This window comes from Mesoplodon bidens (assembly GCF_964165515.1).
Source record: "Mesoplodon bidens genome assembly, chromosome: 6".
NCBI classification, from domain to species: domain Eukaryota; kingdom Metazoa; phylum Chordata; class Mammalia; order Artiodactyla; family Ziphiidae; genus Mesoplodon; species Mesoplodon bidens.
This window is the reverse complement of record NC_138162.1, coordinates 74,951,622-74,976,103: the sequence shown is the minus strand read 5'-3', so window position 1 is coordinate 74,976,103 and position 24,482 is coordinate 74,951,622. Positions and strand designations below refer to the sequence as shown.

Genomic DNA, 24,482 nt, shown 5'->3' with positions numbered 1-24,482 from the left:
CTCAAGACGGTGCCTCTATCAGATAATTACTTGTTAACAATGGAAAACTCAATCCAAACTGGGCTTAAGCAACAAAGGGAATTTATTTGCTAAGAAAAGTGAGAGTCCTACAAATGGCAGCTTTCAGGAGAATCACGCCTAGGCTCCAGCTCCAGTTTGGGTGCTGTTTCCCTGATTCTCTCAGCTTCCTCTTCTCCATGAGTCAGCTGGTCTTCAGATTGGCTTCCTTCACAGTGGCACAATGGCTACAGAAGTCCTGGCCTAAGTCCATACACTACATTGCTTATAAAAGAGTGCCTTGCCATAGAGGGAACCTACCTCAACATAATAAAGGCCGTATATGACAAACCCACAGCCAACATCGTTCTCAATGGTGAAAGGCTGAAAGCACTTCCTCTAAGATCAGGAACAAGAGAAGGATGTCCACTCTTGCCACTTCTACTCAACACGTTTTGGAAGTCCTAGCCATGGCAATCAAAGAAGAAAAAGAAATAAAGGAATCCGAACTGGAAAAGAAGTAAAACTGTCACTGTTTGCAGATGACATGATACTATACATAGAAAATCCTGAAGATGCTATCAGAAAACTACTAGAGCTCATCAATGAATTCGGTAAAGTTTCAGGATACAAATTAATACACAGAAATCTGTTGCACTTCTATACACTAACAATGAAAGATCAGAAGGAGAAATTAAAGAAACAGTCCCATTTTCCATCGCATCAAAAAGAATAAAATACCTAGGAATAAACCTACCTAAGGAGACAAAAAAAACCTGTACTCTGAAAACTATAAGACACTGATGAAAAACATCAAAGCTGACACAAACAAATGGAAAGATATACAATGTTCTTGGATTGGAAGAATCAATACCGTCAAGATGACTATACTACCCAAGGCAATCTACAGATTCAACACAATCCCTATCAAATTACCAAGGGCATTTTTCACAAAACTAGAACAAAAAATCTTAAAATTTGTATGGAGATACAAAAGACCCCAAATAGCCAAAGCAATCTTGAGAAAGAAAAACAGAGCTGGAGGAATCAGAACCACCCCCCTCAACTTCAGACTATACTATAAAGCTACAGTCATCAAAACAGTATGGTACTGGCACAAAAACAGAAATATAGATAAATGGAACAGGATAGAAAGCCCAGAAATAAACCCATGCCCCTATGGTCAATTAATCTATGAGAAAGGAGGCAAGACGATATAATGGATGAAAGACAGTCTCTTCAATGAATGGTGCTGGGAAAACTGGACAGCTACATGTAAAAAAATGAAATTAGAACATTCTTTAACACCATACACAAAAATAAACTCAAAACAGATTAAGGAGCTAAATGTAAGATGAGATACTATAAAAGCTCTTAGAAAAAAACAAAGGCAGAACACTCTTTGTTGACTTAAATCACAGCAATATCTTTTTGGATCTGTCTCCTAGAGAAATGGAAATAAAAACAAAAATAAACAAATGGGACCTAATTAAGCTCAAAAACTTTTGCACAGCAAAGGAAACCACCAACAAAACGAAAAGACAACCCACAGAATGGAAGAAAATATTTGCAAACAATACAACTGACAAGGGATTAGTCTCCAAAATTTACAAACAGCTCATGTGACTCAATATCAAAAAAACCCAAACAACCCAGTCAAAAAATAGGCAGAAAACCTAAATAGACATTTCTTCAAAGAAGACATACAGAAGGCCAAGAGGCACCTGAAAGCATGCTCAATATCGCTAATTATCAGAGAAATGCAAATCAAAACTACAATGAGGTATCACCTCACACAAGTCAGAATGGCCGTCATCAAAAAATCTACAAACAGTAAATGCTGGAGAGGGTGTGAAGAAAAGGGAACCCTCCTACACTGTAGATGGGAATGTAAATTCGTACAGCCACTATGGAGAACGGTATGGAGGTTCCTTAAAAAACTAAAAATAGAACTACTATATGATCCAACAATCCCACTCCTGGGCACGTATCCAGAGAAAAACATGGTTCAAAAGGATACATGCACTCCAATGTTCACTGCAGCGCTGTTTACAATAGCCAAGACATGGAAGCAACCTAAATGTCCATCGACAGAGGAATGGATAAAGATGTGGTACATATATTCCATGTATATATATATGTGTGTGTGTGTGTGTGTGTGTGTGTGTGTGTGTGTGTGTATATGTGTGTGTATGTGTGTATATATATATACACATACACACATATATATATATACACATACACACACACACACACACACAATGAAATATTACTCAGCCATTAAAAAGAATGAAATAAGGCCATTTGCAGCAACATGGATGGACTTGGAGATTACCATACTAAGTGAAGTAAGTCAGACATAGAAAGACAAATATCATATGATACTGCTTATATGAGGAATCTAAAAAAAATGATACAAATGAACTTATTTACAAAACAGAAACAGACTCACAGATTTAGAGATTGAACTTATGGTTACCAGGAGGAAGGGTAGGGGGAGGAATAGATTAGGAGTTTGGGACTGACATATACACACTACTATATTTAAAATAGTTAACCAACAAGGACCTACTGTATAGCAGAGGAATTCTGCTCAATATTCTGTAATAACCTAAATGGGAAACAAATTTGAAAAAGAATAGATACATAGATATGAATAATTGAATCACTTTGCTGTACACCTGAAACTAACACAACATTGCTAATCAACTATGATCCAATATAAAATAAAATTTTAAATTAAATAATTAAAAATAACAACACTGGGAAAAAATTTTAAAATAAGAAAATAAGTCAGCGAAAAGGAAATAAAAGAAAAAGAAAGAAAGAAAAAAAGGGTGCCTTTCTAACCAAGCAAAAATCCTGAACTTCATTATAACTGAATCAATTTGAATAATGTGCTTAGGGCTGAAGTGTCCAATCAGTGTGGCCAGAAGACCACAGGCTGACTGGTTGAGACCCTTGAATTGATCACAGTGGCTGAGGGGGGAAGTTATGCTGATGGATTTAGAGCCATGGTTCTCAAAATGCATTCCCTGACTAGTTACATCAGCATCACCTGGGAACTTGTTAGAAATGCAAATACTCTGGCTCCACCCCAGACCAGCTGAACCAGAAACTCTGGGATGGTGCCTAGCAATCCGTGTTTAACCAGTCCTCCAGGTGATTCTCATGGAAGCTAAAGTTTGTGAGCCACTGGTTTAAACCATCAGATCCTACCTGTAGAGCCTAGAGTGGGGTGAATCCCGTTTATTTCACTGGCTGCCACACAATTAGAAAATGGTGGAGTGGAGGCCTGAGAAAGTACCATCAAAATACTTTAGAAGGAGAAGGCTCCAGAAGGGGACAGTTCATTTCACTTCTTACTTCCTATGGTAAGGCTATGAAGCAGAAAACACAGTAATGAGTGCTTCAGCCTAGCAACGTGGTTTGAAAATGACTTCTGCTGCCCATATTTATTAGTTTCCAGGGCTTGAAGAAAAAGAAATGCCCAACATTAAACTTCCCGTTCTCTATGGGCCCTAACCCACTCTCTCTGGGGAAATTGGACAAATATATACATACAGGTGTGAGAGAAGTAAAGCTACTTGGCAGTTAAGACTGCATTGAAGAAGACATTCTCTAGGAAGGTTTCTTAATCATGGCTAATCCTAAGTCGCCTGGAGTAAGGTTATAAATCCAGCCTCTTGGGCTGGACTAGACCTACAGAGTCAGGATCTCCAAGGGAGGGACCTGGGAATCTGTTTTTAACACACATTTCCAGGGATTCTTTTTTTTAATTTATTTATTTTTGGCTGTATTGGGTCTTTGTTGCTGGGCGCGGGCTTTCTCTAGTTGCGGCAAGCAGGGGCTACTCTTCGTTGTGGTGCTTGGGCCTCTCATTGCATTGGTTTCCCTTGTTGTGGTGCATGGGCTCCAGGCACACGGGCTTCAGTAGTTGTGGCTCACAGGCTTAGTTGCTCCGTGGCATGTGGGATCTTCCTGGACCAGGGCTCGAACCCGTGTCCCCCGCATTGGCAGGCAGATTCTTAACCACTGTGCCACCAGGGAAGTCCCCAGGGATTCTTACAGATTGACCACAGTTGGAAAACACTGTTCTAAAAGCTATATGCAGAGGACTGGGGAGAAAAATCTCATGAAAGAATTACATGAATATTTCTGACTGCAAGTAACAGCTTCTTCCTGTCCTTTCTTGGTGCCTTCCGTCACTACCAGGGCCTCTAACTGTTCTTCCTCTAGTCTCATCCTACACTGCTTCCCAAAGAAGTCACCCTACAGACCACTTCACGTCAGAGTGAGCTTTCTAAAACACACTGAATGTCAGGCCTCTGATCACAATCTATCACGGTAGAAATCCATCACAAGTCCTCACCATGGCCAACAGGATCAAGTCCGAAGTGTTGGCATGAAAGGCGGGGGAGATAAATTAGGAGTCTGGGATTAACAGATATGCAATGCTATATATAAAATAAATGAATGACAAGGACCTACTATACAGCACAGGGAACTATATGCAATATCTTGTAATAACCTATAATGGAAAAGAATCTGAAAAAGAATACATAGTCTCACATATATGTATATGTATGACTGAATCACTTTGCTATACAGCTGAAACTAACACAACATTGTACATCAATTATATTTTAATTTAAAACAAATTTTTTTAAATGGAAAAAAAAAAGCGTTGGCATCTCATTTCCTTATAATCCAGGCCCTGACTTTCTTCCTTACCCTTACCTCCTGCTGTCAGCCATTGGAACCCCATTATGGAACCATCCTGAAGCCCCTGCATTTCCTTCAACACTTGATGTTCTCTTTGCCTTTGTTCCCTCTGTTCACCAGGGTCTTCCTTCCCCCTTCACCCAGAGTATCAGTCAAGCTAACGAGAGGTCATGCTGAGGTAACAAAAGCTCAGTAGATAAAGACAGCAAAGGTTTATTTCTCACTCAATGTCAGGAGGTGGTAAGTTTTTTCTCTAAAGACCCAGATGGTAAACATTACACACTTGGTGAGCAACATACAATTTCTGTTGCATTTTCTTCTTCTTCACTTTTTTGTATAACTCTTTAAAAAAGGTAAAAAACCACTCTTTTTCACAGGTCATACAGAAACAGGTCACTGGCCATCTGCTGACCTCTACCCTACATGATCATTGCCAGAGACACACAGACAGCAGAGAACTACTCAATCTAGTCATTCAGACCAGGCTAATGGAGCAGCCATCTCTTGAGCATTTCTAGTCACCATGCAGACCAAAAGAGAGGGTCTCAAACAAGTCCCACTAAATGCCCCAGTCCAGAAGTGACACCCTAGAACTTCTGCTCACAAATAATTGGCCAAAATTGGTCTTTCAGCCCCACCTAACTATAACGGAGCCAGGAAGTGCAATCCTACCTACCATGTGTCCAGCAGTAAAGAGAATTGGAATTGCTTGGTAAAAGTGATGACTTCAGCTCAGAAACAAGTGCTCTGGAAAGCATTTTCTGACCCTCTGGTCCCCCAGTCAGATTAGCTACTCTTTGCCTGTAACCTTATAGCACCTTGAAGCCTAAGCGTGTGCTGTGCATAGGGTACCACAATCGCCAACTTCTCTGCCTCCCCCACCAGATCCTGAGCTTCCTTAGACAAGCATCTCCGTATACCTACTGCCTAGCACAGCGCCTGCTACCCAGGGATGCTCACTGTGTGTTGCTTCAACAACTTAATGAACGTGGTAGATTGTGGGAGCGGGGTTGCCTATGCATTTACCTGATGGCTCTGTATGCAGCAGTGTCAGCCTCTCTGAGCCTAGTTCAACCACACCCATCTCCACTCATGATAAATTTATCATTTTGGTTATTCGGTTACTTTCTATATTAATCAAATTCACTCTTCCTTACAACCTTTCCTTCTAATAATCAACACTTTGCAGAGAGCTGGTCCTTGAGGCCACAGAGCACTTTAAGTGAATTGGTTTTGTATTCAGTGTGTAGGTCAGAAGGCAGGCACAGAGAGGCACTGAGATTTTCCCAAGTTACACAGCCAATGAGAGGTGGAGCCAAAAGTTATGCTTCCTTTTGATCCAACAAGAGAGCTACAGGATTGAACATAGAGCCGCAGCTAAGTGCACCAACAGTTTACTTATATCCTTTGTAGACACAGAAAGCATAACGTGTATGTCAAAGGCAAACCTTATTATACCATCAGTGTTCCATATATACCATGTATATGTAGTATACATATTTATCTGAGTAAAATATTAAAAACAAACCACATGACTATATTAATGTGCTCTTTCAGAACCCCGAGAATATTGAAAATGCCACACACCTGTTTTACCACCATCCCTTAATGCCTGTTAGGTGAGCAACGCCTGCACGCATCTTCACTACTAATGACATAAAGCAGAGTTCAACTCAGTTTCACACGCAACACATGTGCTGCAGTTTGTATCAAACATGTAACCACAGAGCGAGCAAAACAGAGTTCAAAATGAACTGTAGTACAAGTCTCCACCAATACATATTGACAGAGTCAAGCCCCTTCGTGTAGACCATTCACAATCCGGGTATCCTCTGACCCCACCAAAGTGTATCCTGACCTAGAATTTTCCTGTCCTCTCCATCTCCTGGATCCAGTAAGATCCTAATAAACATCCCTGATGGTTAGCCTTGACAAATGCCCTGGAGCACCAAGACAAGAGGAATACAGCTAGGCAGGAGCCCTCTACTTTTCACATCATCAACAGAATAGCGTCAGAGCTGGTCCTATTGAAATCGGTGGAGCTTGAGTCATTCAAGATCGAAACAACTTTTTAAAAATATACAAACCCTTTATTTAAGAAGGTGAAATAGCTCGGCGTGTCCTCCCAGTCTGGTTAAATGGGGACAACCAGGGGAAATTGTGCAAGAAAACTGAAGTACACAAAAGCAAATTACAGGCTCCGGATTTTGCCAGACACAAAACAGGAATCAATCCTTTACAGGAGTCTTGCCTTTGCTTCCTTTTTTCTTTCCTTGAGCCTTGTAATTGAATGTTGCAAACTATATCAAGAAGAATAAACCGGGTCTCCCCTCCCCCAAGCAAGAAAAGGTTAAGCTTTTAATTACAGGCCCGCCGACTATCATTTGTGCAATTAGCAATTAACTATAATCGTTGATGAGAGAATGCAGAGCTGCGCTAGCGATATCCCCCTCCTCCTCATCCCAGACTGGGTTACTTTCGTCCCATTCTATTACAGAGGACCAACCACAACCGCGCGCACTCTCCTTACACACACGCTCTCACTTAAAGACACACTTAATTTTTAGCAAAAATGGCATCTCAGCGTTTGACTGAGACAGGCATCCCCAACCCCACAGCAAAGTAGCCCAAACGTTTAGACCCACTCGTCTTCACCACTTTTAAGTGGAGAGAGGAAGCCCAAGGAAGAAGCTACCTACCAGCCTCACAGGACCAGCCTCCTCTGAGGCGCAGGAGAGGGTGGTAGAGAGACGCTTGTTGCCCCTGGAAACTGCAAGTCCCCCCCTCCGGGCTGTAAGCCGCGTTAGTGGGAAGGCGGTGGCAATAGCCTCCGTAGTTGCATCAGTGCTAACTACTACTACTGCTGCTGCTGCTGCTGCTGCTGCTGCTGCTGTTACTGTTGGCGGCTGCCGGGAAGGTACAGTAATGACTGTAGGGAGCGCACAGCTGCTGCGGCGGCAGGTTCCCTAGATCAGGAAATTAGGGCAGGCACCGGGGATTGGAGGCGAGGGCGGCGCGCGAGCCAACCAGCGGCCGCCCCGGGCCCCCGTGAGCCCCGGGCGGACGCGCGGAGCAGCTGGGCCCCGGGAGCACTCCGGGTGGCAGCGGCGGCCACGGCCACGGCCACTCACGCTCATACTCGCACGCACACTCACACACCCCCGGCGCAGGAACCTGGCTGCCCCGAGCTTATAAGAGGAGCGCGTCGAGGGTGGGGAAGGAGGGCTGAAGCCGCCGCGCCCGCCCCCCCCGCTGACCACTCCCCCTCCTGCCCCCTCCTCGCTCCTCACCCCGCGCTCCAGCGGCCGCCTGGGTGGGTGCTCCGCGGCCGGCTCCTCTCTCTTCTGTCTTCTCCGCTCTCGGCTCCCCACCCCCTCTCCCTTTCTCCCCTCCTCTTCCCTCCCCTCCTCTGCAGCGCCTGCATTATTTTCTGCCCGCGGGCTCGGCTTGCACTACCGCTGCAGCCCGGGGAGGTAGGTGGGTGGGTGGGTTGGCTGGTAGGGGGGTAGATTGTGCAAGTTGTAGGGGAGGGGGCGCGCCTCTTCTTCCCTGCTCCCTTTCCCCCCCTTCGAACTCCTTCCCCTCCTCCCCTTCCCCCTTCTCCCTCCCCGCCCCCACCTCCTTCCTCCTTTCCGAAGGGCTGGTAACTTGTTGTGCGGAGCGAGCGGCGGCGGCGGCACCATCCAGACGGGCACCATGGGCACGTCCGCGCGCTGGGCGCTCTGGCTGCTGCTCGCGCTGTGCTGGGCGCCCCGGGAGAGCAGCACCACCGGAGCGGGTGAGTGAGGACGCGCCCCTCCGCGGCCTGCCCGGACCCAGCCGGGGCGCCAGGGGGCCCCGAGGCGCGGGTCTCCTTTTGCCCACCCCCCTCCTAGGAGGCTCCTCTCCACTCTCGTCGCCTTCTCTCCCTCCCCACCCTGGTGGCGCCTCTGAGCTGTCAGCACCGCGGCTCCCGGGAGCCAGGCTGGGGGGATAGTGAGATTTGGGGTGTCCTAAAGCCTTGCCCGAACTAGTCTTCATTCCCTTACACTCCCTCCCCTAAAACCTGTGCTTTGCCTCGTTTTTCACTCCGCTTGGCCGGGGATGGGGAATATGGGCTTCTGAGCCGTTGAACAATGGTTGTGTGTCTTCTGCCAGGCGGAGTGTTAGGAAGGAGGCAGAGGGCCGGGTGGGCCGGGACGTGCGCGGCAGCCCCCGGAGCGCCCCCTCGGACTTCACGGAGGGTGGGAGCGGGTGGTGGGTGAGGAAGGGCGCCTCCGGCGATGCGGGGCGCCGGGTGCCGACCGGGACTGGGGTTCCCCGCGGCGCTGAGGAACCCGCACGTTCGGTGGGCTGCCGCCGGGAGTCTCCGCCGAGAGACTAGAAGTGCGCAGCCTGCGCACCCGGACTGCGACTCCCCAGGCGCCGGGCAGTCTCTGTGTAGTGCGGGTTAGAGGAAGAGTGAGGTTTGAAATAGGACTCACCTCTAGATGTTTCTCCGCTCTCCGGGGAGTGTTTGTAAACCTCTCGGGTCTCCAGGATAGCTGAACGGGGGAGGGGAGTGGAACGAAGACTTAATCAGGTTAGTTTGCTGAGCCTCGTTCCCGGTGAGATTTCCTCGAGAGGAATTGGGTCCTAATCTGGTGACTGTATAATTAGCCTTCATTCTAACCAGTAGATCAAAGGGAGTAGCACGAGAGCTGGGAGAGCTGGTGTGTGTGACTGTGGCTTGTTGGGGAGGGCGGTGGGGACTACTGTCGGATCCCCACGGTGTGCGGCACTGGGCCTGGGAGCCCTGTCCTCAGCCACTCTCTCACTTGGGGCCGCACAACTTTCTCAGGCAGGCGACAAGAAGCCCTTCTAAGAGGATTCGGTGAGAATCCTGGCAGGTCCCTGAAGTGATCTCGACATGACACCAAGGGGCTGGCTCGCCAGCTCTGGGGAAATGGGATGGAAAACTGCCCCCGTCCTAAGTACCCACTCCAGAGTCCCTAGCTCCTGTCGCCCGGTGGCTTGGGAGACCCGCTTGCCTGCAGTCACGTGTCTCCTGAAGTGAGAGCGAACTTTAATGTGTGGTCAAGCAGCCCCTCAAGCAATACTTGGGGGGGGCGGGGTTTGAGTCTCCGAATGCCCCCTGCCCTTAGGTTCTGACTGTCCAGAGCGTGAGAAGCTGGGACGGGCTTTTCTGCGCTCTGCGATTGGCTGGCAGCCCGATCACGTTTAGGTTGGTCACGTGGCTCCGCGGGCTCGTAATGTAGCAGCCTGAGAAATGTTATCTTTAAGGGAACGTGAAAAACGGACAGTCTCCAATGGACTATTCTCTCAATTGCTTTCCCCTGCCTGGACTCCTTGAAGAAAGGCGAGTGTCTAGTGAAGATGGCCCCTGATGTGTAACCAAACTAAGAGATTGGAAAAACCCTGAAACGTTTTCAGACTCTAACATTAATCATTAATGGTTGAGCAATACTAACTTATTAAACGATTTCTCAGAATAGTGCCATGACTTACATTACACCTTTCATATCATTTCAAAAGACTAAGATATACCAGAAACCACTGATGACTGTCCAGGAAGGTGGGAGAGAAGATTCGTTTTTGCTGCGTTCTTTTCATATTCTTTTAATTTAATGTATAATAACTTTCCATTGGAGGTTAACTTTATCCTATAGAACGCTATGAATGCACCTAAATTGTCGAAATGAGTTAGTTGAAGCCATATGTTCACCTTGTATCAGGTAGATGAGCCTCCCTTTTGCTCCCCTAGGTCACATGTGAAATATGTGACATGCCATGAACAGTGGAAAATAGAAGCCCATGTAAGACTTAAATTCTTCGAAGGAAAGGAGACACATCCTTTCTGAGCTGGAGGAAATTTGGGGTTGGCTGAGGCAGGTATTGACCCTAAGCTAACCCAGGCTGGCTCCTGTCTGAAGTTCAAAGCCCCAAGGCATATGGACTGACTCTCTGGCCCTGGTCTTCTACACTCTGCCCATACACATGCATGATGCTGGTCTAAAATACTCTAGGACAGGGCATGTGTGCTTTAAGACTGCCAAGGAACTGAAGTCAGGCTAACAAGAGAAATTAAAATTCAGTAATGGAGCATACCTGATGGAAAAAAATCCCTGGGAGTTCTAGGACATTTTCCTCCAGCCTAGGTAGTCAAGATTAGGATCTGGGGTGCCATATATTCATTAAGGCCAGAGCCTAGAAGAACCAGGGTTTTGTGAGAGCTATTCAGATATGGCTAACCACCAACGAAAGAGTCAACGGAACTTCTCCTCTTGTGGGGAGTGGGTTGGTGAAATTGGCAGTACCTGGAGGGATAGGAGACCGGAGGGCAGGGGGAAAATAAACCTGACTTATCCAGATAGCACCAAGAGGAGATAGGGCAATAATCATAATCCTCATCTAGATCAAAGAATGAGCATGTGAGCATGCTCCTCTTTAAAGGGGGGTACCTGCCTTTAGCTATGTACCTGCCCTGGCTCATTTTGGTTCTTTGCTCGAATTGTTTGGAGTCCCTAGATACCTAAAGCATGTATAAAGGCCAAGTTCAGTAGAGCTGCCAAATGTTAGGACTTCAATATAACCATACTGTATATTTTAATTATAGCAGCCTCCATGCTCAAAAGAAATGCTTCTGCCTTTTATAAAATTGGATACCCATAAACTCAATCTCACTTGAGTAGTTTTGCTACAATTCTAGAAGAGGTGAAAAATAGTCACAAGCCCCTTCTGTTCCAGGAGGAATGTCAAACTGATCAGACTTAGCAAGAACTCCTAGAGGAGAGCACAACCATAAGATCAAGGGAACAGATAGCCCCCAGCCGTATGGCTTCGGGTTTTGGTCCAGAGACCAGAAGACGTGGCGCACCGCATAGAAATATAGATATTAGCTATTTAGACCATTTTCTAGTTCTTACAGAATGTGAATAAAGTTGTCCCTCTCTAGAGGGAATAGTGATCAAATTTTGGCAGTCATCTATACAATTTCAAGTCATAATTAAATTTACTTTGGATACTGACCTTTCTTTGGAAAGCCACCTCCACATTACTAGTCTATAAAAAATTAAATCCCTCAAAGGACTATGATAAGGTCCATAATGCAGCTTATGATAAAAGTTCCTGCCTTAGAAGCATTTCTCAGGGTGGGCTAATACGGCTGCTCTCCAGGTGGTTAGGTGATAGACTCAAAATTGCTTCGTTTGTTCCCGTCTGTGCTTAGGCCACAGCACGGAGACTGCTTTCAAGAGAAAGAGTCCAAGAATACCTTGGGCAGAGATGGATGAGATGTACCTGTTGAGCAGAAGTAAGTGGTCCAGGGGCAGTTTCTTGGCCCACCTAAAGAGTTGTTGGCTAGGAAACCTGAAGACTGATAGCTTTTCGTAGGACTTAAAGACAGAGGAATGACTTAGCTCTAGGAGAATCTGGCTCTGTAAATGACAGTTACCTCTGTGCATTTTTTCAGTCCAAATTGGAGTCTCTGCTAAGCTTTTCTCTTGGCTTTCAATAAAAATTCTAAACATTGTTAACAGTGCCTAGTTAGATACACTAGATGCACTTCAGGGACTAAATGAGATGGCAGGTGATACCTTAAAACTTAGCACATGTTTCCCTTCATGCGAAGTTTCCTAGAAAAGTTTGGGCCTGATGGCTATATGGGGGCTCTAAATTAACAAGAGAATGCCTGCCAGGTGCTGTGAGAATAAATACAGCGATTCTGCTAGAAGTGGCTTAATACCTGCTTAGAGATCCTTTGCCCACTTTGTATTTTAAAGATGCTGCATGGGTGGGCGGAGCAGGGACAGGGCATTCATGGCCCTGTGTTTAAGAGAGAACTTCGGGGGCAGAAACTATAAGACAGGACCATGGTTGTGGGAGGGGGAGGGGTGGGCTATCGGGTGGGGCCTGTAATTTGCCAAACAAGGGAGGCAATAAAATCCTTGGTGATAGACAACATTTGCAAGTTACTTCGTGTGTTATAATTGTTCCCCCAGATACTATGAGTAAATAAGTTCTTTTGTAGACTGCCTCTAATCTTTAGTTTTCTTAAGATACCTTTCCAAGGTCTGAGCTACTAACTGATCTGTAGGTTCCCTAAGTAGGTGGTAGCTTGATGCCAGCATCCTTTGAACCTCTGCTCAAAACCACTTGACTTCCATTTACTGAGTGCCCACCACATGCCATATAGCACCAGGCATAGGCGACACAGTGACCAAGAAGTTGGGCTCTTCCTTCATGGCATTTAGTATAGTGGGGAAGTCAAACCAGGAAATCAGTGATCCAAAGACAGGCTGGAACAGAAGCTCTGGATGGGAGCGAGCAGACCCAGTGGTCAAGACTTAATCATACAAGAGGCAGGTAGCAGCTGAAGATTGCTGGAGGTCCCACACGCCACGTGGGTTACAGCTTATGAAGATTTCTCAAAAATCACCGAGAACTTAAGACTGTCATGTGACAAAGCCAGGAATTAGTCCATCTCTGCAGATGATCCTACAAAGGTGATAGCACTCAGTCAGCCATGGATGGCTGCCAATGTTACCAAAAATCCGTCAGAGGTAAAAGCCCTGAAATTTCTAACTTTACCAGTGAGCCACTGCGAACTTTCCCTGCGTGCTGGAACCTCTCTCCTCACGTGGAAACGAGGCTGACGTACCCACACTGACACACTCGTTCTGATATATAAGTGCAGGAAAGTGCTCTGTTTTTAAATGATAAAGTTTCTGAAGATGAGGTCAAAGTACCCTCCTAGGCACTGAGAACTGTGGCCTTTGTCACCTAAGAGTCTTTCAAAGTGTGCTAACTAGGGAAACAACTGCTCATACTTGGTTTCAAGTTCAGGAAACCTGGGAAGAATGCTTTGGGAAAAAAATCTGTAGTTCAGACCAACTCTATTAGTGAACTAACAAATCAACGGATGCATTGGGGAATACTCGCTAGTGCCTAAAAAATTTTTAGACGTCAGGCACCTGGTCCCAACTTACAAAGACACATTCCAGGCCCTGCCATAGGGGATCTCCGTTTGTAGAGATGGAAACACGTAGGTGAGCACATCTCAGTACGTGACAGCTCTGTGACAGGCACAGGAGACAGTGAGACCACACCTAATTGGTCAAGAAAGCAACTGAGGGCCTCGTTCAAGGATGACATTTGAACAGGTGGTAAGCGATAGGGAGAAGCTGGGGGAAATGGGTAGGAAACTAGACTCAATCCTAGAGCCCGTGAGAAGCCTGCAAGTGATCCCATCCGTGGCACTCTGGGCCATTCTTGGCTGCCTGATTCACCGTCTTGATGTGGATAGAGAACGTGGCAGCCTGGAGGCAGAGGAACAAGAGAGAAATTTAGATCAAGTGAGAGATGAGTGCTTGGACATGCCCAGGACTTGATGGCAAAATGTCAGGGGAGAAGAATCTAGGCTCACTGTTGGACTACTGATTTAGAGTAAGTGGTGGGTCAAAGATCAGGCTCATGGGGATGGGAAGACAGATTTTAGAAGAACCTCTTTACCGTGTATGCCTATTAAGATATCCAAGTAGGGTTTCCCTGGTGGCGCAGTGGTTGAGAGTCCGCCTGCCGATGCAGGGGACACGGGTTCGTGCCCCGGTCCGGGAGGATCCCACATGCCACGGAGCGGCTGGGCCCGTGAGCCATGGCCGCTGAGCCTGCACGTCCGGAGCCTGTGCTCCGCGACGGGAGAGGCCACAACAGTGAGAGGCCCGCGTACCGCAAAAAAAAAAAAAAAAAAGATATCCAAGTAGATTTTACCTAATGGCACAAAGTTTGTCGTCATAATCTCTGTTGTTAGATTGGCAGTTGTCACCTATGTCCATCCAGTGATGCACACGACTTATGGGGTGAGTACTATAGAGTCCAACCCTGAGAATGAAGTAGTCACCCGCATTGCGGGTAGAATCTTAGCCTCCTAACCTTCCCGCAGTGGTTTCAAAGTGTGGTCAGGGACCAGCAAGGTCAACAGCCTCCGGGAACTCAACAGAAATGCAAACTTGGGCCCCGTGCCCGACCTACAAAGTCAGAATCTCTGGTGAGGGGGCAGCATTGGGTTTTAATAAGTCCTTCAGGGGCTTCTGATACAAACTTGATCTTGAGAACCACTGACTTTTACCACCCACAAAACTAATAACTTCCCAAATACATCAGGAGGGCCTTAGCTCTTTCTAGACAAGAAAACCAAGCATTATAGTCCTTCTGGGAAAAGACCTGCTAGGGATACTGAGGCAGCGTTTTTTAAAAATCAAAATGGGGACGGGAGGGTAGGCTCTATCTCAACAATAAGGCTCTGTTAGGACAGTGACATCCTGACAAGTGATAGTACCTAATTCTGGATTAATTTAAACTGACACTACTACCCACATCACAAGTCAGCAGAATATTCTGGAAGGAAGTGGTCCTGAGTCAAGTGCTCTAGTTGGTATGCGTGCTCAATCACATGGTATCTGGAGCCAGACTGCCTGAGTTCAAATCCTAGTTCTGCCCCAGGTGATCTTGGGCAAATACTGTCCTCCCTTCCCCGAACAGGTTCCCTGGTATGTAAAAGGGGAACAGTAGCGCTGACTGTGTAGGATTGAGAATTAACTCAATTAAGAGACTGAGGTCTTAGAACAGTGTTTGGCTAAGAATAAAAATTAAGTTATTTATCCATGATTCTCAAGATCATCTCACTCTAACGTAAATGGGAAAACTGACAATTGAACCGTAGGATTGAGTGAATCAGAAGGATTAACCCAAGTATTTCCCAGTTTTTCGCTGGCCCCCGCCTGGTTCTCACAAGGCTTCAGAGGCTGTCTGTAAGGCCCGAATACAGCTCAGTTCCTCTTCCTCGGTTCCTCTTACTAACCTTCTTCCCTTGTAGCAAAACTTCTTTGCTGACTTGAAAAGCTGCTTGTCCTAAAAGGAGTTTTAGCCTATGAATAGAAAGATTGGCGTTCAAGTGGCAAGCGGCAGGAACGAGCTGGACTAAAAATAAATGCCCTTGGCAGACCCAGAAGTGCCAAAACAAATGGACTGAAGAAAGTTCCAGGAGATGATAACAGACGTACACTCGAGCAAATGGGAGGGCTGTGAAAGATGTGAACACTTGGCCTTGCTAGTCCCAGCAGCATGGCAGCCGCAGCCCCTCTGGGCAGGCTGAAGTTCATGTCTGAGCCTGACACGCAGAAACGTCTCCTTACTGTGGGCATCCCTTCTGGAGCACTCCTGCAAAGGTGCCACTCGGAGCCCTACAGGGAACTTCGTAGCCCACTTGGAAGGCTTGGTATTTACTGTAAGATCTATGCAGTTTTTGTGTTTTTTTTAACCGAAGCTTACCTACTGTTCTTCCATGTTAACCCTTGCAGGGACAATTAGACAACAACGGCAGGCTGACTTCTAAATGCATTAAAACCCCTGAGTGGCTTGGAGCCAGTGAACTGCCAACATGTCTGGGTAGCAGCGTTAACTATTTAGGTAAGCAAGGCTCCTGGGACATGGGCGCCTTGAAATAAGTTTGCAGAGTCTGATATCAACTGTGTAAGCGCAGAATTAGTGAGGAAATCTTCAACTCTTCTGGGCATTCAGTCTTTCGTTACAAGTGTAAATGGCCGTGTAGGCGACTAGGTACAAGTGACTTCCAACCCCCTGGCCCAAAGGGGTAGGGGTATTCATCCTAAGTATTAGAGCTGAAAGGAAACTCAGATCTAGTCCAACCATTTGATTTCTTAAAGTTATGGAACCCTTTTCAAATTCTTACACAGAACTCCAATGCTGAAAGGAAACGCTGGTGGAAACAGGCGGAGTACCCAGGTTACCCTGTGACTTTGAGGAACCCACTAAAAATCACACTGACTCCGACTTTTCACCTTTCTGAGCAGATAGACCCTGGGTTGTAGGATGCCGAGCGCTTCTACTTGTAATTTATTTTCTGAGGCATCATTGGCTTTAGCTTAGCCTAAGCACTGAAAGGACCTTGGGTGTCGATCATTTCAAGCTCACCCTGTTCTCTTTATGAAAGTATGATGCTGAACTTGAGACTTAACTGTCATGGATGGAAATAGACTACAGGCCTACAATCCTGTAATCCCCCAAAGCTTTGCAAACCTAAAGCTTAACTCGTCTGGTGTTTTCGATTCTTTTGGAGCTCTGTACGGCAGCATTCCCAGGTAGGCGCCACAGGTGTAAAGGGAGAATCTTCCTGAAACTTGGGCACAAAACTCACCATGCTGCAATCAGGTGGCTGAGCTCTCCCCGCTTTGCACGATGCAGGGAATTAAACAGAACCAGGGAGTCCCTTCTACCCAGGAGCAATCTTTCAAAACAAGGTGCTTAGGAAACTTAAGAAACCGAGGCGCGGCCATAGAGCTTAGGATCTTTCTTCTCTTCTCTTTAAAGAAAGAGCCCTTTATAAAGCCAGCTAGCTTTACCCACCCCCACTCCCACCACTCTCCTCTTTTAAAGAAGCAGGGATGGTTGGTTAGCAGCTACTCCAGTCCTAACGCCATTGTTCTCCTTTCTTAATGGAGAGCCGTGTGTGTCATGGTAAAAACACAGCTTTATGACCCTCGGGCAGAAGCTTGGGTGAAGTGGAAACGTCTGAGATAAGAGGTAGAAATTAAACTCCTTTTTGTCTTGAGATATTGGAATAAACACTAAGGAAATGCCTGTGTCTGTCCTGAGCCCACTCAACAGCGACTCTTAAAGCAGCATTACTGGGATTTTAACCCAGCATTTATTACTGTTGATTGCCTGTATGTTACAGTTCCATTCAGAGAGCTTCCTTAAGGTGATAGTGGACTAAACACCAGCCTTAGGCTATTGTTCGCCCATATTTAATCCCAGGCCAGCTTGAGTGTCTATAAAATCTGTAGTTACAATCAAGGCTCATTGTTAAAGAGATCTGCCAGGTAACCTAACCCCAAGTGGAAAACCATCATCTGACGCCTACTTTTAAGTCCCTGTCCAAGTTGGATTATATGGTTACCTTTTTGACAGCATAGATATCAACATCGATGTTTTTGTCTCATTTTGACCAAAGAGCTAAAACCTTTGGTAACTAACACCTTGTAAAAAGGTATTCTAATTGCAACCTGACTTTTCTTTCCAAGTATATGTATATTTCTGTTCTCTGACTATCATAAATTGTTCTTTTTTTACTTTCCAAGTAAAGTACTCTAAGTAGATTCTTACCACTCCTACAACAGTCAGAGGTCGTGGGGATAAAGAACTACAGCCAGTGGGCCCTGGAACAGATAGCCCCAGCATTGAGAATATTAAGACTATCTTGAGACTCCAGTGATAAAAGGGGGAGGGTGAGAGGCAGCCAGGCACTTCATACTTGGTTTCGCAGTATAAAAGCTAGCGTGCGATGCTTCCTGACAGCCTCTACCCTCTCCTTGTTCCCCCTTCTGTGCCCAATAAAATATTTGTGGATTGGATGAATAGTATGAAATACAGGTAGGAAGAGGAGTTCCCTGGTGGCCTAGTGGTTAGGATTCCAGGCTTTCACTGCCATGGCCCGGGTTCAGTCCCTGGTTGGGGAACATCCCTCAAGCCACGCAGCACGACCAAATAAATAAATAAATAAAAATGGTTAACATGGTAAATTTTTTTAAATGCCAGGGGTGGGGGTGGGGCGCGTGGGTGGATTTCCTGGTGGTCCAGTGGTTAGGACTCAGCACTTTCACTGCTGGAGGCTGGGTTCAGTCCCTGGTCGGGGAACTAAGATCCTGCAAGCCACGTGGTGTGGCCAAAAAACTAATAATAATTATAAAAAATAAAATAAAATAAAAAATGAACCACAGATAGGAAGTGCCATTGATTCATCCTGCTTTGTATCTGGGTCCTAGCTTAACTACACTCTTGCGGGCAGAGTGGTACATATAGTTTTTAAATGAGTACATTTAGTACCTAAGTAACCACACACCCATATGGTAAACGGACCAAATTTTAATCTCCCTGGGAATTAGCCACACAGTATAGAATGTTCCCAGACAGTGGGGAGTAGCTGATAGTACGGATGCCAACTAGAGCATTGTGTACATGACACAAGAGTTCCAGTCTGTGCTTGTCACTGTAGCATCTGTTCTTACGCCCACATGCCACAGCTGCAGATGCTGAAAGGTACAGGAAGTCGCAAGGCTTTCTGCTGGGAAGACCCCCCTAAGGAATCTGCATGAACTATATGGCTCCACTGTTTTTCTCGAATATTTGCAGTGTATTTGCTGTAAGCAACCAGATCTTTGCCTTTTATCTCGAAGAAGTTACATCCTCCAGAAGGATAGACCTGCTAATGATAGGAAACACCTGAATGTCAGCTGTCCCATTCCAGGCAAAAAAAACTAAGTGCCCTACTTCCAAGTATTCATTCATGCCATTATGTGAATTATATTCATACACTGAGCATAGGAAAACTGAGTTTCAGAAAAATAGAATCCAGGTCTGTGGCTCCCACCTTGCTTTGTTTTTCTCACATCACTAAGTTAAAAATGACCTCCTTTTGGGTGTGGAGAAAAGGGAACCCTCCTACACTGTTGGTGGGAATGTAGCTTGGTACAGCCACTATGGAGAACAGTATGGCTATTCCTTAAAAAAAATTAAAAACAGATCTACCATATGATCCAGCAATCCCACTCCTGGGCACATACCGGAGAAAACTATAACTCAGAAAGATACATGCACCCCAATGTTCATTGCAGCACTGTATACAATAGCCAGGACATGGAAGCAACCTCAATGTCCATCGACAGAGGAATGGATAAAGATGTGGTGAATATATACAATGGAATATTATTCAGCCATAAAATGAATGTAATAATGCCATTTGCAGCAACATGGATGGACCTAGAGATTATCATACTAAGTGAAGTAAGCTAGACAGAGAAAGACAAATATCGTATGATGTCACTTATATGTGGAATCTAAAAAAGTGATACAAATGAACTTATTTACAAAACAGAAACAGACTCACAGACTTCAAAAATAAACATCTGGTTACCAAAGGGGAAAGGTGCAGGTGGGGGGAGGGATAAATTAGGAGTTTGGGATTAACATATACACACTAGTAGGTATAAAATAGATAATCAACAAGGACCCACTGTATAGCACAGGGAACTCTACTCAATATTCTGTAATAACCTATGTGGGAAAAGAATCGGGAAAAGAATCTGAAAAAGAATGGAGATATATATATGTATAGCTGAATCACTTTGCTGTACACCTGAAACTAACACATTGTAGCTCAACTATAATATAAAATAAAAATTAAATTAAAAAATGATCTCCCTTCACCTCTTAACTGTACCTTCTTCGTGCTTTTTATCTTATCTTGGAGTCATTTTGTAAACACGTCTTTTTCCAATTAGACCTCAAATTCTGAGATGAGGAACCATGTATTAAACCTCACGCCTTTTCTAAATATCCTTTACTTTGCTCGTAATAGAAGCATCATTGATGAGTAACAGTATAGAATGCGGACAAGAAATGCCATTAAAAGATTAGGATTTGGGGGCTTCCCAGGTGGCGCAGTGGTTGAGAGTCCACCTGCCGATGCAGGGGACACGGGTTCGTGCCCCGGTCTGGGAAGATCCCACATGCCGCGGAACGGCTAGGCCCGTGAGCCATGGCCGCTGAGCCTGCGCGTCCGGAGCCTGTGCTCCGCAACAGGAGAGGCCACAACAGTGAGAGGCCCGCGTACCACAAAAAAAAAAAAGATTAGGATTTGGCTGCATGATTATAACGACACAAATGAGTTAAAGGAATGGGAGAAATGAGTCCACGGGTGAATCCCCTGCCCTGCCACCTGCAGTCTCTGGGCAATCTACATTCCTTCTATCTTTGTCTGGCTCCATTGACCCAAGATTACTATTCCAGCCACCGTGCCTAGTTTTCAGGAACCAGAAAGGAATAAAATTAAGGAAACTGGATTCCCTGTGCCTTTGAGGGTATTTCCCAGAAGTTGTACACACCATTTCTGCTTACATTCCATTAGCCGGAACTTAGTCCCATGGCTATGCCTCCTGCAAGAGAGGCTGGGGAATCTAGTCTTATCCAGATGGTGTGTGCCCAGCTAAGAACTCAGTTACTGTCAGTCACTGCCCCAAGGCCCATCCAGCTCTGGCCCCTACAGTGTTATAGCCTCTGAGTCTGCAGCTGTCCCTCCAAGAGGACTCCTATCCATGGGTTTCAGGTAACCAGCATCTCTAACTTACCATCCTTGTGTCCCAGCTTAGCTAAGTGTTCCCTCCTGATTTTAGGAAGAAAAGCCAAATGTGAACCCTCCCAATTCCAGTGCACAAATGGCCGCTGTATTACGCTGCTGTGGAAATGCGATGGGGACGAAGACTGTGCTGATGGCAGTGACGAAAAGAACTGTGGTGAGTAAAGAGCTGGACAGTCTCACCTGCCACCTCACTAGGACTTACGCATGGTATAGAAAGATGATGATATTATATCTTAGTTTCTACAAATGTATTGGGATTCTGAAAAATAGAATCCACTCCTAAGAACTGCTTTGAACTCGAGTCCAAAGATTCTATACTTCCTGGTCTGGAGGGATATGATCGAGTGTTTGATGTCAAGTTAGCGACTTCAGTATGGAATTTTGAAGATACAGTGGAGTTCCTTTCAAATGATAGACCCGGTTGATCTTAGATCAGACAAAATTTGGGTATAGGAAGCTAGAGGAAGGAAGGGAGGACCAGGAATAGAGACAGAAGATTGCTTAGAACAGACTTTCTTTTTTTAATTCTCAAATGGTTCCAATCCCCAAAAAGCAAGCCGTGGACAGTAAGAAATCCCCTGCAATTTCAGGAATTAATTAACTCCTGGTATACAAACTATAAGCCAGCCCAGATCAAAGATCAGATAAGGATTCTTTTTTTAATTCCCTGTCTACCGAGATGCTGATTTTAAAGCACTAGGCAAGATGAAAGACATTCTCTCCCCCAAGAAAATAGGGATACGCCATCATACCCATTGATCAGCATCTATTAAAAGATCATTATGAGAAATGCCTGTTTTTGCAACCTATGTAACCTCTCATTAAGCCAGGACAGCTGAGAACTACATGTCAAGATGGCATTTAGGTACCTCGAATACACGCTGAAGTTTGCTTTATGATCCCTTTGTTCTGTGTTGTAAAACTCTTGAAATAAGGTTGTTCATGAATGTCTGTGATAACATTGTCATTTGCCTTTTAAAAGACGTTACATAAAGATGTCCACTATACAAACTAAAAATCCAGAAGAAAAATAGAAGCTAAATGTAGATTTCATCAACTGCCATCTTGTTATGCCCTTACCTACTTCTTCATGCATCGTTACTAAAATGCTATAGTATAAACATACTGGCAGACAGTCCTGTGCTTGAGCTCTCAGAGCAGTATCATGGATGTCTGCATGCCAGTATGTAAATTAGCAGCTCATTTGGAAGCAGAGTAAACCCATGCTGCAATATCAGAAAAGCAGCTTATCTCCAGTCTCAGGACCAAGAATAGTTCTCCAGTGTGACACATTTATATCATTTGCATTCTAACACTAAGGTTTTAATCTATTCTACAAGATATTGAGTTCCATGCTCTTTCTGGGTTACCTGTGTGATATAATTCTCTCACTAATTTTCTCACTAAAGGACCTCACTTTTATCCACTGTTCTCTTGGTGTAAGTAGCCATTCTTCTGTGCTAAACTACATTTGGCAAAACCCATTTGTTTTTTTTGTTTTTTTTTTTTTAGAGAGTAATTATTCTCTCCATGGTGCGAAGTCTTACTTTACCATTTGACTACCTCAGTAGAAACTAACCTGAGTCACTGTAGGGGTCATCACTGGCTTTTCCTAAAATAGTCTCTGCATAAATCAATTCTAGCCACGTAACAGGAAGGTTTGGAAGAGGTAAGGAGGTAGATGTACCTACAATCAAGATCACGCAAAGTGGGAAAAAGTAAATATATTCTTGGCCAGAATTCGTCTCTGCCTCTCAGATATGAAGGTAGAGAAGGAAAGTGGGAGCTTTTGTCGGGGAAGTTCTGAATGCTTATTTTGAGATGTTCCTCCATGGAAGGGAAAAGCTACACAATTACTTAAAACTTCCAAAGCCAATTCCTATTTTTCCTGTCCAACCTCTTGATGTTGAACTTGGTTACAATTTCAGCAGGGCCTTTTCTTTCAAGCATGTCAACTAGAATATTTAGTCAACTTCAGCTTGGATTCTGCAAGCCATGTTCTATCAGTCCTAGTAACTCATTCTTCTACAAGCGTTAGGCTGAACTGATACATCAGTAACTTGGATACCCCAAGAATGGAACTGGTAGTTCTCTTCCCCTGTGGCACATCTAAACTTCTATCCATCTCTCAAGGCCCAGTTCAAACAGCCTATCTTTACCCTCCCAGTCTGTGCTCAGAATGGAGAGAGAGGAACCCTAGCAATCTATCTGACCCTGTGTATCTTGTTCACTTTGTAGTATAACCAGTCTTTTCTATCCCTGTAACATCTTATACTTCTTAAATTCATGAGGTCTCTTTACAACCATTCCATACTCTCTCTTTTGCAACTTCTGAAGAGTATCACAGGGTGAATTACAATAACTGACTCTGAGACCCTCTGGCACCTTCCTGCATGCTCAGGAGAAGATGGGCCTTGGATATCACTTAAACTGTTAACACTGGTGTTTGAGTATTTCAGTGATTTTAGAAGCAGGAATGAATCTAAAGTCATATGGCCTTTCATGTTCCCTTGGCTACACAATTTGAGGAGATAAATAATGCTTTTCAGATCATCATCATTGATCATCCCATCTTGAGTTCTAGAAATTGACTATAATCAGTGTCTCCCCATTAACAATATCTGAGGCTAACCCAGAGCGGCTGTCTGGTTTACTACACTCTGAACTCTGAGTGCTGTACCTGGCTTAAACCCCTGACTTGAGGTGGTCCCTTTCATCTTTTCAGCAAATTGTTGGCTTTTAGCTGATTTCCCATTACAGAATATTCGTTAGAGAAGAATGTTTTAAACTGGAGATTCAAGTAGAAAGGATAGGCACACGGGCAAAGAAGAATATAATCTGAGAAGGATGACCCTAGAATACCCGACGTGGCTCCTTGTCAAGCCCCTTCTTACTCCCCGACTTCCTCACAGGTAGGATGACCAAGCTGCCTGCTTTGCTTAGCACAGTCCTGGTCAACGCTTAATCTTCCCGGGAAAATTAACACTGTCCCCCTTCTACTGAGATTGCGTCAATTTGGACAGCAGATTGCATGATCACCCTAATTAAGGAGAAAAGGCTGCCCTAGTAAGAATTAGTAGCAGAACTGATACCTTGTCTTAGGCTATTTAACTCTAGTAGTCAGTTACAGGTGCTGGCCGCTTCCATAGCAGGCTCAGTGACTTTTAGCTGGTTGATGTGAGCCCACCCTTCGGATGCTAAATACAACCTCTCTTATACTCAGGTTTGAGCTTTCTCTATTTCTTACCCAGTGGGTTCCTCTGCCCCAGTAGACCTGTAGGGGTGACAGTATTCAGTACTGGAGCTGGGTCTTCTGCCTCTGCACTAAACCCATGTGTTGTTACAAGATGCTGCTAGAACAGTTATACCATGATCCAGTCGTTTGACTGTGAAACTTGAATGACTTGGAAGAAATTCATGAAAAGAACAAAATTATTACTTAATCTCAATGTTAGCAAGCAGGCAAGAAGTTCATTATAAGGGATCCCTTGACGTCAGTGTCCTCTAAATCTCTCAAATGATCACCTTCCTCCTCTGGGGAAAAAGGGGGAAAAAAAACCGAAGATTT

At 45.0% G+C, this 24,482-nt stretch overlaps 1 protein-coding gene across 4 annotated transcripts in view; it reads left to right on the top strand.

Annotated features, from left to right (window-relative positions):
• The first annotated feature begins 7,786 nt into the window (after positions 1-7,786).
• VLDLR (very low density lipoprotein receptor) overlaps positions 7,787-24,482 on the top strand; it is a 31,665-nt gene continuing 14,969 nt past the window's right edge. The window contains exons 1-3 of one of the 4 annotated variants that reach the window (XM_081236813.1): positions 7,787-8,195; positions 8,361-8,500; positions 20,949-21,068. In XM_081236813.1, the coding sequence (XP_081092939.1) occupies positions 8,419-8,500; positions 20,949-21,068 (202 nt within the window). In that variant the 5' untranslated portion in view covers positions 7,787-8,195; positions 8,361-8,418. The remainder of the gene's footprint in view (positions 8,196-8,360; positions 8,501-20,948; positions 21,069-24,482) is intronic. The other 3 variants (XM_081236812.1, XM_081236811.1, XM_081236810.1) reach the window with 3 other exon arrangements.